This window comes from Balaenoptera musculus, chromosome 8 (genome assembly GCF_009873245.2).
Source record: "Balaenoptera musculus isolate JJ_BM4_2016_0621 chromosome 8, mBalMus1.pri.v3, whole genome shotgun sequence".
Lineage (NCBI taxonomy): Eukaryota > Metazoa > Chordata > Mammalia > Artiodactyla > Balaenopteridae > Balaenoptera > Balaenoptera musculus.
The window spans coordinates 92,633,750-92,646,714 of record NC_045792.1 but is presented as its reverse complement, the minus strand read 5'-3'; the positions used below and the strand labels follow the sequence as shown (position 1 = coordinate 92,646,714).

The 12,965-nt window shown below is 38.6% G+C and overlaps 1 protein-coding gene across 1 annotated transcript; it reads right to left on the bottom strand.

Moving 5' to 3' along the window:
• Nucleotides 1-9,605: 9,605 nt before the first annotated feature.
• On the bottom strand, nucleotides 9,606-11,074 carry LOC118899566 (E3 ubiquitin-protein ligase RNF113A-like). The gene has a single exon (XM_036861336.1). The coding sequence runs from the start codon at nucleotides 11,072-11,074 to the stop codon at nucleotides 9,869-9,871; it is 1,206 nt and encodes a 401-aa protein (XP_036717231.1). The 3' UTR covers nucleotides 9,606-9,868.
• Nucleotides 11,075-12,965: the final 1,891 nt, after the last annotated feature.

Genomic DNA, 12,965 nt, shown 5'->3' with positions numbered 1-12,965 from the left:
GTTGTGTTAGTTTCTGCTGTACAACAAAGTGAATCAGCTATATGTATACATATATCCCCTCCCTCTTGGACCTCCCTCCCATCCCCCATCCCACCCATCTAGGTCATCACAGAGCACCAAGCTGAGCTCCCTGTGCTATACTGCATCTTCCCACTAGCTATCTATCTTACGCATGGTAGTGTGTTTATGTCAAACCTAATCTCCCAATTCATCTCACCCTCCCTTTCCCCCACCGTGTCCACACGTCCATTCTCTATGTTTGCATCTGTATTCCTGCCCTGAATATAGGTTCATCTGTACTATTTTTCTAGATTCCACACATGTGCATTAATATATGATATTTGTTTTTTTCTGTCTGACTTACTTCACTCCGTATGACAGACTCTAGGTCCATCGACAGCTCTACAAATGACCCAATTTCATTTCTTTTTATGGCTGAGTACTATTTCATTGTATATATGTACCACATCTTCTTTATCCATTCATCTGTCAATGGACATTTAGGTTGTTTCCATGACCTGTCTATTGTAAATAGTGCTGCAGTGAATGTTGGGGTACATGTGTCTTTTTGAATTATGGTTTTCTCAGGGTATATGCCCAGTAGTGGGATTGCTGGGTCATATGGTAGTTCTATTTTTAGTTTTTTAAGCAACCTCCATAGTATTCTCTGTAATGGTTGTACCAATTTATGTTCCTACAGACAGCGTAAGAGGGTTCCATTTTCTCCACACCCTCTCCAGCATTTATTGTCTGTAGATTTTCTGATGATGGCCATTCTGTCAGGTGAGATATTCTTTAAATGAAACAGTTAGCTGTGATAATCATTATTATCACATTACTCTTTTGTAGGCTTTTGGTATTTCTGGATATATGATGCCACTCAGATTTTAGTATCAGTATGACCTTTTATATTGAACTGCATATTTTTCTCAGCAGCATTTTCATATCTTTTCTTCTTTGTCCTTGCAGCAACCTGTCAGCTAGGTAAACTAATTACCTGCACCTCTATTATAGTAATTATTTAACTCTACAACACTTTTCTAATGATTTGCCTACCTCCTCTACCAGTGGAAAACTCCCATGAGTGCAATGTATCAGTCAGGAATGCAATTAGCTGTCAGTAACAAATACCCCAAGTAACAGAAGCTTAAACCATAATGATGTATATTATTTATTTAGTAAAAAGTTTTGAAGTAATATCCAGTGGCTCAATGATAGTATAAAAGGCCCAAGATTTTTCCATCATCCTGAGTGGAATTGATTCATCAACCTTGTGTTTGTGAGCTCATGGCCACAATATGGCTGCCACAGTTCCAGGTACTGTGTCTCTAGCATTCCAAGCAGGAAAGAGGGGAGTATGTGGGGAAAAGGTCTCCTTGTGAGTGAAGAAAATTTCTTACAGAAGCTCACTTGATGATCTCTTATGCCTTATTTACCAGAACTGGATGACGTAGACACTCCTAGTTTCAAGAGAGGCTAGAAAAGAGAATATTGTGCAAAGGGGATGAGAATTGTCATGATTCGCTCAGAAAAATCATGATTTGTCTTTTGGAGCTGGGTGGACTGATGCCTGAACAAACTAGGGTTTTTTCTGCCTCCCCCCCTTTCCTGTCTTCCTTCTTTTCTCCCACCCTTCTTCCCTTCCTTCCTTCCTTCCTTCCTTCCTTTCATTCTCCCTTTCTTCCTCTCTTCCTTCTTTTTTTAAATCTGGGAAGACTGTGGAGCAGAAGGGCCAGTGGTGGCAGGAAAGGAATCTAATAGTGTCATTCACAGGCATGGTAGTCCCTGATTCATTTTTTAGAAACTCATGAGCCTGACCAAAAAAATCCATGAGTATTAGAATAAATGAAACTTTCTTTGACAGATAAACTGAGGCTCAGAGAGTAGAAAGTATATTTTTCCTAAGACCACACAACTAATTAGAAGAATAAGTGGAACTTTAACTTACCTGTGCTGACTTCTGGCCTGGAGTTCTTCCTGGTTTTTTGTCTTATTACTTATAGAAAAATTAATGCAGCATGTTTTCTTTCTATTTGTTGGCTGTTTGATAGAATGGCTTAACTTAAAGAAGGTAAGTGTTTCTCCTGGGACTTAAGTAAGAGATAGAACATTTAAATGTTTCCCCTAATAAGAATCAATCGACGATGCCCCTCTTTGGATGATTTACAATTATGGAGTAAGATTACTGGCATGTAATAAATTGTAATTCAAAGCCACACTGACCTGTACTTTTTAATCTACTTACTAGTATTATTAAATATGAAGTAGAAATACTTTAGAACTTAAAGAACTGATATTGAGACTCATTATGTGCCAGACATAGAGCTAGCCATTTGAAATATAACTTAGATATTATTCTCTTCATTTTGCTGTTGAGGAAACTGAGGATTATGGAAATTGTGACTTGCTAAACATTGTAAAGCTATAAAGTGGCAGAGTTGGGATTCAAATCTGGCAAAGCTGGACTTTAAAACTTGTGTTTTTCACACTGTCTCAAACTCCTGTCCAGTGCTTGAGTACTATAATAATTATATTTTAACCAGTACCCACTGTGTACTAAAAAACCCTTAGTAGTTAGATAGGGAAATAATATATGTCTGAATAATTTTTTGCTTCTAAGTCATTTGGGAATTAGCATTTTAGTATTTTGCATGTAAAAAATGTTTTATGTGTTTTATAGACTGAAAAGTTTCATGTAACTATCGATTATCATTATCTTTATGTTAGAATTCAGGTTGCTTTCTTGGAATTTCAACGTAGGCCTTTAAAAAAATTTGTATGGCATTTTGAATTTTTCCATACTAACATAAAGAAGTAAACATGCATTATAAGTTGTTTAAAGATTCCAGCAGCTATTATGCATCATAATGTGTACTGAAGTTAATTGTAAAGCATATCTATAGCTCATTTTATTGCTATGGCACCTTGTTTATAGTATAGTATATTTATGGGTTAGAATACCTTTAAATATTCTGGCCTTATGTAGTTGTTTTTTTCTTTCCTCATAAAATTTTAGAAGGACACAATGTTTTAAGAAACACTGTACTTGAGGTGCAAAGCTGTTTTATTATTTTGTTACAAGTTAGCTTTTTTCATAATCCTTAGTTTTTAGCTTGTAGAGAGTTGGTTCACAAACTGGCCCCCATACGTGGAGGGCAAGGAGAGACTGAAAAAAGAGGCAGACCACTCCAGATTGGTAGGTGGAAGTTTTAATAAGCAAGGGAAATTACTTACGAGGCTTGTCTTGGGCGTCCACAAGACAAGTAGATCTCTCACCAGCCAGGCATCATCTTAAAAGTTTATATAGAGGCCTTAACTGGGTTCAGTCACATATCTGGTCCAGACAGTCTCAACAACATCTTGTTCTCTCAAGGCAGAGAGAATGGGCAGAACATACATTGCAAGGACAGGGGAGGGGGTGAGGAGGAGCTTCCAGTTACCTGGGTCCAGCTCTCCAGTCAACCAGCAGTCACGTCTTCTCAATGATCTCCCCCAACATAGGGGTTTATAGTAAGAATAAGATAAGTACTACATTAAATTTTAAAACTTTATGTACATATTTTTATCTAACACATATAATAATTAGTCCTATGATACTGCTATTACACTGGGGTACCTCTTCACATATTGAAAGTTTCCTGTTAGGAGACAACTCTCCATAGGTCACTTGCATTTCTGAAAATTTTATGAGCAAAAGCATTGGCTACCTTTGTCCTGGACTATCTTTTCAAGGATGCTTGTACAGTAAGTCCCCCACATACAAACCAGTTCCTTTCCGAGAACGCGTTCATAAGTCCACTTTGTTTGTAAGTCCAACAGGGTTAACCTAGGTACCCAAGTACACAATCTGCTATATGGTACTGTATTGTAATAGGCTTGTAATATTTTCACACAAAATAATACATAAAAAACAAACACATAAAATAAAGAAAACATTTTAAATCTTACAGTACAATACATTGAAAAGCACAGTAGTACAGTACAACAGCTGGTGTACAGGGGCTGGCATCGAGTGAACAGGCAAGAAGAGTCACTGACTGGAGGAGGGAGAGGAGGAGGGAGATGGTAGAGCTGAAGGATCGTCAGCAATAAGGGACGGAGGGCAAGCTGCAATTTCACTCATGTCTGACGTTGATGGAATGTACGTTCGCATCTTTGAAAGCTTGCAACTTGAAGGTTCACATGTAGAGGACTTACTGTATAGCAATCAGCCTTGGAAGATAGCTCTAATGTCTCCTTCTGGAGCAAGGGACAGATTTGCCTACAGACTTGGAACAGAGAGATAGTATATAGAGCATGGGCCAAGCGGTCTTCTGCTCATTACAGAAAATTAGGGCTCTGTAAGTCAGTATTAATCTCCTATAATACAACCTTCTTTTTATTGTCTTATGGGAACTAGGATTTTGGGAGCTGGCACAAGTGCTGATACTCTGGCTACTTTTATTATCATGAGTAATAGGTCTTTTATTTCTGACCCAGGAATCTCATGTGTTCTGTTAGCATACGTGAAACTGGCAAGCTACATTGTTAGCTTATAAATAGAATAAAATCTCAGACCCTTCATAGCTTTTGACTAAAGTATGCAAATTAAGTATCTTGGACCTACCACCTAGATTAGCAATTTTAATACACGCTAACTCAAAATTTTTAAGATTTTGAAGAGGATTTAAGCTTCAGAATATTCCAGACTATTATAGTAAAAAGCCATCAAAGACGTTAAAATGTCATCATATTTCCACCAGATTTAAAAAATAAAATGGTTGAAACATTACAAATAAAGTTGAATTCTACTTTGTCCTTTCTCAGAACACTGTTTTTCTCTTCTTCCCTGGAGGCAATTACCATCTTGATTTTGGTGTGTGTCCTTACAGTCCATGATTTAATACTTTCACTATATATATACAAAGATATGTAGTTCTAGTTTGTATTTTTAAAAAATTACATAATTTGTTTCATAGTGTATGATTTCTTAACGATCTTTTCTCACTCAACATTGTTTTTAGATCTAGTCTTTTTGATGCATATTGATCCCATTTATTAATTTTCTTCTGCTTCACTATATGAATATAACATATTTTATTCATCTAAACATTACTGATTAGGCATTTGGGTTGTTTCCAGTATTCTGATACTGCAAACAATGCTGTGATGAACATCTTTATGTCTTGGGACAATGAGGGCACCTTTCTCTTGGATGACTAATAGAATGTGGCAGAATTGACATGGTGCCAGTCTGGGCCTAAGAAAACAAGGCAAGCTCTACTTTTGCTCTTTGGAGGAAGCCAGCTACTATGTAAGAGATCCAGCTACTCTGAGACTGCCGTGCTGTGAGGAAGTCCAATCTAGCTATGTGGAGAGGCCATGAGGAGAGAGAGATGTCCCTCTAGTCTCCCTGCTGTTCCAGCCATCCTAGCTGAAGTGCCAGACATATGTGTGAAGAAGTCACCTTTGACTTTCCAGCCATGGCAAATGTCACATGGAGTAGAGACAAGCTGTTTCCACTGGGGCCCTGCCAAAATCTCAGACTCAAAAGCAAAGAAATGATGACTAGTTTTGAGCCACTAAGTTTAGATAATGAAAATACCCATTTTTCTCGTGGGCATTCTTTTCTTGTATTAATTAGAAAGTATTTTTATATACTATGGATACACGTTTCTAGTGTTTTTGTGAGGAAACTTGACTCACCAAGGTATAAACTCAAATGCTTTTATTTTTTTCATCAACTGCTACCAATTGCATTATGTTGAAGCCTCGTTTTCCACTAGGACAATATCTCAGCATCTGCATTGCTTTTCAGCCGCATTCCATCATTAGAACAGACTCTTAGCATTTTCTAAGATTTATTCCTGAGTGTTTTAAAATCAAATTCTCTTATTCGATTAAAAAATTCTCTAGGAACTTCCCTGGTGGCACAGTGGTTAAGAATCTGCCTGCCAATGCAGGGGACACAGGTTCAAGCCCTGGTCCTGGAAGATCCCACATGTCATGGAACAACTAAGCCCGTGTGCCACAACTACTGAGCCTGCGCTCTAGAGCCCACGAACCACAACTACTGAGCCTGCGTGCTACAACTACTGAAGCCCACTCTCCTAGAGCCCGTGCTCCACAACAAGAGAAGCCAACGCAATGAGAAGCCCGTGCACCACAATGAAGAGTAGCCCCTGCTTGCCGCAACTAGAGAAAGAGCGCGCAGCAACGCAGCCAAAAAAAAAAAAAAATCCTCTAGATCTCCCTCCTAAATAGGTGGGACTTGCAGGGTAGGGGTTTGGAGCAGTATGTGTGGGTGCGTATGGGACACATGTAATCTCAACACACATGGGATGTTGGACAGGCAGGAGTGATGTGAGGCAGATTCTGCCCTGCTTCATGCTCCTAAAGTGTTGAGGCTTAGCTCTTTCCTTGGTTGGCCTTAAATGGTGTTTGAGATTGATGTCTATGGACTCCATAGGGCAAGATAATGGTTCCCACAGATTCAGCTGATGATGGTCTCCTCTCAAGCAGCCTCTGAAGGCATTGTGGGTTCCTTTCATGATTGGCTATATCTTCCACTGATCCTCAATTGACAGCTTTACAGAATATTTCTTTGAACTGAGTGCCTGTTTGCTTTATGACGTAACCATCACCGGCAAGACTGTAGCCCCAAATCTGAGGAAACTGGAATGCAGGTTTGGGATCCAGGAGTCCTGACCTTCCTTCTTTTGTCCTGTGGGCTCCCACCATGCCATCACTCCCAATCGTCTCTTCTCCTACTCCACTAGTGCAAGGAAGATCATCAAGTTCAGTGGCTAAGTAAACATCCTACCAGAAGCAAAATATAAATATGACCTTCTTGCAGCCATCGTCAAACTTTACCAATCATTGTCTTGAGTGTTCCCTTGGTTTGGGGGAGAGGAAGCCCCTCCTTCCCTTCCCTTAGAGAGAGGGGAAAGAAGGAAAAATAGCCTCTATTTACAAACAAAAGACAACTTATAACTTCCTTTCATCCACATATAAATCAGAGGTTTAGGGGAAAGGTAGCGTCAGTTTTGTTGAAACTGCATCTCTCTGCAAGCTCTGAAGGGAGTGACAGCTGGAGGTTTCTGATCTTGAATGTGTGTTTCTTGGATCTGTTTTTCTCAGCCAAGTCTTGGTTTTCCTAACATCATCCTTTCATATAATTAATTCTTTGTTACATATGCTGCAAAGATCTATACCCAAACTGTGGGTTGACTTCTAATTTTGTTTATTGTGGCTTTGGTCTTACAGAAGTTTTAATTTTGATGTGGTCAAGTTTATGTATAACCAAAGAAATACTTCCATAAAGTCATAGAAGCATGTATTTTCCTTAATAGCTGTAAAAGTTTGCTTTTTACATTAAGGTCTCTCATCCATCTGGAACTTATAAAAATTCATATATGATGTGATAAGGAGATATAATTTATTTTATATAGAAAGCCAGTTGTTCCAACACAATTTATGGAATGTCTATTCTTTTCCCAGGAATCTGAAATACCAGTTTTGTCTTATATCACATTTCCATATGTGTATAGCTCTGTTTCTAATATTTTTGTTTCCTTAGTATATTGGTCCTCTTTGAAGCAAAACAGTACTGTCTTCATTACTATGGCTTTATATATCCTAAGATCTAGTAAGGTAAGTCTCCCATCCTTTCTCCCAGAATAATTATGATTATTCTTGACCCTTTAGTCTTGCATATGAATTTTAGAATTGACATATAAGTTCTGTAAAAAACTATGTTATGATTTTGATTAGCACTGTATTTGGATTTATAGATTAATTTGGGTATGAACTAACTCTTTAATGTAAAAAAAAATGAAGTAGTTGCCTAGCAGTCTAAATGCATAAATGTTTCCATTTATCGTATAGCTAATATATCTTTCTTACTTGACAATATTTTTATGCAAAGCTTTATCTATTGTCATGGTCAATGCCTAACACAAAGCTTCTCTCAATAAATATTTGTGGAATTAATGAATGAACCATGTAGACATTTGTGCTAGATATTTTGTAACTTAAAATGTGTTTTGGGAACTCTACATCATTAGCTATAAATTTTCCAAATTACAAAAATGTCCTTCATGATTTAGTTTGAGAATGTAGTCTCTCAACAAGAATGCCTAATTTGTAATTATTAAAGCTGCACTAAGTCTACATTTTGCATTTTGTGTGGTCCTATGTTAGTAATTATTGTATCATTTCTGCTTATTTGTTGAGGATGGTGGAGTGAGTTATATCTTCAGATTATATTTTTTAAACCCCTTATTGAAGTATGATTGATGTAAAAAATTTTTACATATTTAATATACACAACTTGATGAGTTTGGAGATATACATCCATGAAACCACCATCACAATATATGCCATAAACATGTCCATCACCTCCAAAAGTTTCCTTCTGCCTTCTTTATTTGTAATAATAGTAATAAAGGCTGTGTCAATTTACATTCCCACTAACAGTGTACAAGACTTGCCTTTTCTCCACACCCTCCCAACACTTATCTCTTGTTTTTCATAATAGCTATTCCAACAGGTGTGAGGTGTGTCTCATTGTGGTCTTGATTTGTATTTTCCTGATGATTAGTGATACTGAGGACTTTTTCATATACCTGTTGGTCAGTTGTTCATCATATCTATTCAGTTCCTTTACCCATTTTTAAATCAAATTGTTTTCTTTGCTATTGAGTAGTATGAGTTCCTTATGTATTTTGGATATTAACCCTTTTTAGATATATTTTCTCCCATTTAGTAGGTTATCTTTTTATTTTGTTGGTTGATTCCTTTGCTGTGAAGAAACTTTTTAGTTTGATGTAGTCCATTTATCTACTTCTGATTTTGTTGCATGTGCTTTTGGTGTCATATCTAAGAAATCATCATCAAAATTAATGTCAAAAAACTTTCCCCCTATGTTTTCTTCTAGGAGTTTTATGATTTCAGGTCTTCAATGCTTAAGTCTTTAATCCATTTTGAGTTGATTTTTGTGTATGGTAAGATAGGGGTCCAATTTCATTCTTTTGCATGTAGCTATTCAGTCTTCCAACACCATTTATTGCAAAGACTATCATTTTTCATTGTATATTCTTGGCTCTTTTGGTGTAAATTAATTAACCATATATGCATGGGTTTATTTCTGGGGTTTCTATTCTGTTCCAGTGATTTTTGTGTCTGTTCTTATACCAATACCATACTGTTTTGATTACTATAGCTTTGTACTATAGTTTGAAATCAGGACATGCAATGCCTCCAGCTTTGTTCTTCTTTCTTAAGACTGCTTTGTCTATTTGGGTTCTTCTGTGGTTCCATACAAATTTTAGATTTGTTAATTCTATTCTGTGAAAAATGCCATTGGAAACTTGATAGGGATTGCATAGAATCTGTGGATCACTTTAGGTGGTATGGAGGTTTTAACAATAATTATTCTTCTGATCCTTGAGCATGGAATATCTTTCCACTTATTTGTGTCATCTTCAACTACTTTTATTAATGTCTTATTGTTTTCAGTGTACAGACCTTTCACCATTTTGGTTGAATTTATTCCTAAGTATTTTATTCTATTGATCGTATTTCAAATGGGATTGTTTGCTTAATGTCTCTTTCTGATAGTTCATTGTTAGTGTATAAAAATGTGACTGATTTTTGTATATTGATCTTCTATGCTTCAACTTCAGTGGATTCAGGACTGTCATAACAAAGTACCAACAACTGAGTGGCCCAGAACAATAGAAATTTATTATCTCACAGTTCTGTAGGCTAGAAGACAGATTAAGGTGCTGACAGGGCCATGCCCTCTCTGAAGGTACTAGGGAAGGACTTGTGTTTTTTTTTCCCCCAAAAACAACATTTATTTTGAGATATGAGAATAATGGGAAAATTAAGTAATGGGAATTGGACCCTCATCGGGGTCTTCTGGGAAATCAGAAGCACCACCCTCTTCTGCAGCTCTATGCTTCTTTAGTTCAGCAATCAATTCTTTCGCTGGATTGAAGATGCCACTGGTCTGCTGGTCACAGACATAGCAGCGCGGGGTGGTGCAGAAATGCTGCAGCGCACAGCTCTCGCAGAAATAATGCCTGCACTTGGTGACAACTGGGTTTTGGAAGGTCTGGCGACAGATGAAACACTTGAACGGTATTTCCTCCTCATCGCTTCCCACTTCATAGTTTTCATCCTCATGGACACCATAGCGACCCTCGTCAAGATCACGTTCGATCTGCCACCCATGTTTGTAATCTGAACGGTCATGGAGGAATTTGCAGCTGTCTCCAAAGCCGCAAAAGCCAGTCTCCTTGTAGTCCTTACAAATGTCGGGCTGGTAATCCCAGCGCACGGTGGCACGCAGATGCTCGGGAGCTCGGATGGGGCCTTTCCTCACCATCCCGGAGGAAGCATTGCCCATAGATGTATCCTTGGGCTTCATGTACTTGTGATAATTATTGATTCCCCGATAGATCTTGTCATCCTCCTTGCCCCTCAGCTCCTCCTGGATCTTCTGGCTGCGCTCAAAGATGGCTTGCGCGTCACGCTCCTTCTCTGTGTCTAGCTCGTAGACAGCAGTCGCCCCCATATCCTCTGGCCCCAGGGGTTTCCCTGAGCGAGTGGACTTATAGACCACGCCGAGACTCTCGGGCTCGTTCTCCTCCTCCTGGCTACTCTGGTCACCGTAAGCTGCCTTCTGTTTACCACTGCCAGGGGTCTTCTGTATCATCGGATTGTGGGTCGTCCGCTTCTTTTCCGGGCAAACCACAGCGCTGCCTTCGTCACTGCTGCTGCTGTCGTCTCCGGACTCTTGGTGGCAGATCGGGCGCTTTCTGAGACCTGTAGCCCCTTTTCGCCCAAGCTTTTTGAAAAGAAAGGTGCATATCTGGTCTGTCATCTTTCCTGGAAAAAGTTGCTCTGCCGCTTTAAGAGTCTCGGGCTCCCAAACGGCTGTGGCCTGCTGGGTGGCGTGTGGCTTCTTTACGTCACTGCACGTAGTGCGCTCCGCCGCGAGTGGGTGCAAAATCGGTTGCGGAAAAAGGAGTGTCCGTGGACACTGCGGGAGCACGAGTGGCCATAGTTCTTTGACTTGTGGTAGCATAACTCCAATGTTCACATGGCTTTCTCCCTGTGTGTTTGTCTGTGTTTTCACATGGTGTTCTTTTTATCAGGACAACAGTCATATTGAATTAGGGACCCATCCTACTCCAGTTTGATCTCATCTTAACTAATTACATCAGCAATGATCCCATTTCCAAATCAGGTCACATTCGGAAGTAATGGGAGCTAGGGCTTCAACATGTAAATTTGGGGGGGGGTGTGGGCAATTCAACCCATAGCACATCTGTTAGGTCACCTGTTACAACTTATTATTATTAAATTAGTTTATTTACTAATTTACTAGTTTATTTATGTCTTTATTCCTTAACTCCTCTGCAGAATATAAATTATTTCAGGGGTTCCTCCTTAATCATTAAAAAAAAAAAAAAAAAAAATCCCAGTGCTTAGCACATTGCCTGTTACAGAAGAAGGCAAAATTCTAGTTGTATGGCTATTTTAAGTGGTAGACTCTGATAATCTAAGGTCTGGGATTTTTATTCTCCCTTTATTATAATGACATCTAATATTTACCCCAAACTCTAGTTATTTGGTTGCCCCAAATAAGATATTACTTATTTTTTTTTGGCAGGTAGTTGATACGGCTTTAATTAAATCTAATGGGACAATGTGATAGAGAGATTAAACCAGGCATTTCTTCATGCCATTTGGTGATCTGACCAAGGAAATCAGTCTTTAAAAATTCCTTAAGGCATTTTCATTTCATTTAATGATCAAATTAGAGATTGACATATTTAACCTCAATATCTTCTGTATTCTGTTACCTGCTTTAATTTGAATTTAGAAGTGATTGAGCACAGGAGGTCATTAGATGCATGACTGCACATTCTGGTTTTGTGAATTCATGTTCAAGTCTGATGCTTGAAAATCAGTTCACTGTAAGCTTTGGATATGAGACTGTAGTATGTATTTATCTTTCCCTTATGGTTACCCATCACCTGACCCATTTCTTCGTATGTTTGGGGGATCTCCCTTGTTCCCATTCTGAATCTTGTTGAGACGTTGAGATGCCTCCTACTACAGAAGCTGAAAATGCCCAGTCCTTACTTTCCTAGGCTTTATTGCAATTTAGGACTCTTGAGGAACTCTCTGGCTGCAGTGCTACAGGATGATCGGAAACTGCAGTAATAATGCTGGCAGTCAGTGCTTGGTAATACAGTGCTGTGTTTGGTGACAGAGCCAATGGTATCTTCCCCAGACCAATGATGTGGCATGTTTTGTATGTTGCTCCTGGCTGCAGATCTTCAACAGGGCTGCTGTGTTGCAATGCACACCATACATGGCCGGCCTTGAACCTGGTTCTTCAATCATCCTGGTGAGTCTGAGACATATGCTACCCTTTGAATAAATTCCTGGCCCCTATCATTCCCAGTCAATGATAACTTCTTCAATTTTCAACTAAAAACCTTGACAAGTTCAAGGATATTCAGTATTTAACTGATGTACCTATAATGAAATTTTAGACGTGTGGACCAAAATAAGTTGTTCAGTCTTACGTTTGTCATGAAGATTAGTCTTGTACATCAACTTCTATGCTGGCTTTGATTGATACTTTTTTTGTTCATTTTCTAAGTCTCATTTATTTTTCAATAAATATTTTTTGAGTGTCTGAGTGTTAGTTCCTATGGCTACCATAACAAATTACCACACACTTGGTGGCTTAAAGCAATATAAATTTATTCTTTTATATTTCTGGAAGCCAGAAGTCCAGAATCAGTTTCACTGGGCTAAAGTCAAGGTGTTGGCAGGGCTGGTTCCTTCTGGAAGCTCTAGAGAATGTGTTCACACATCTTTTCTAGCTTCTGAAAGCTGCCTGCATTCCTTGGCTTGTGAGCCCTTCCTTGCATTATTCCAACCTCTTGCTTTTGATTTCA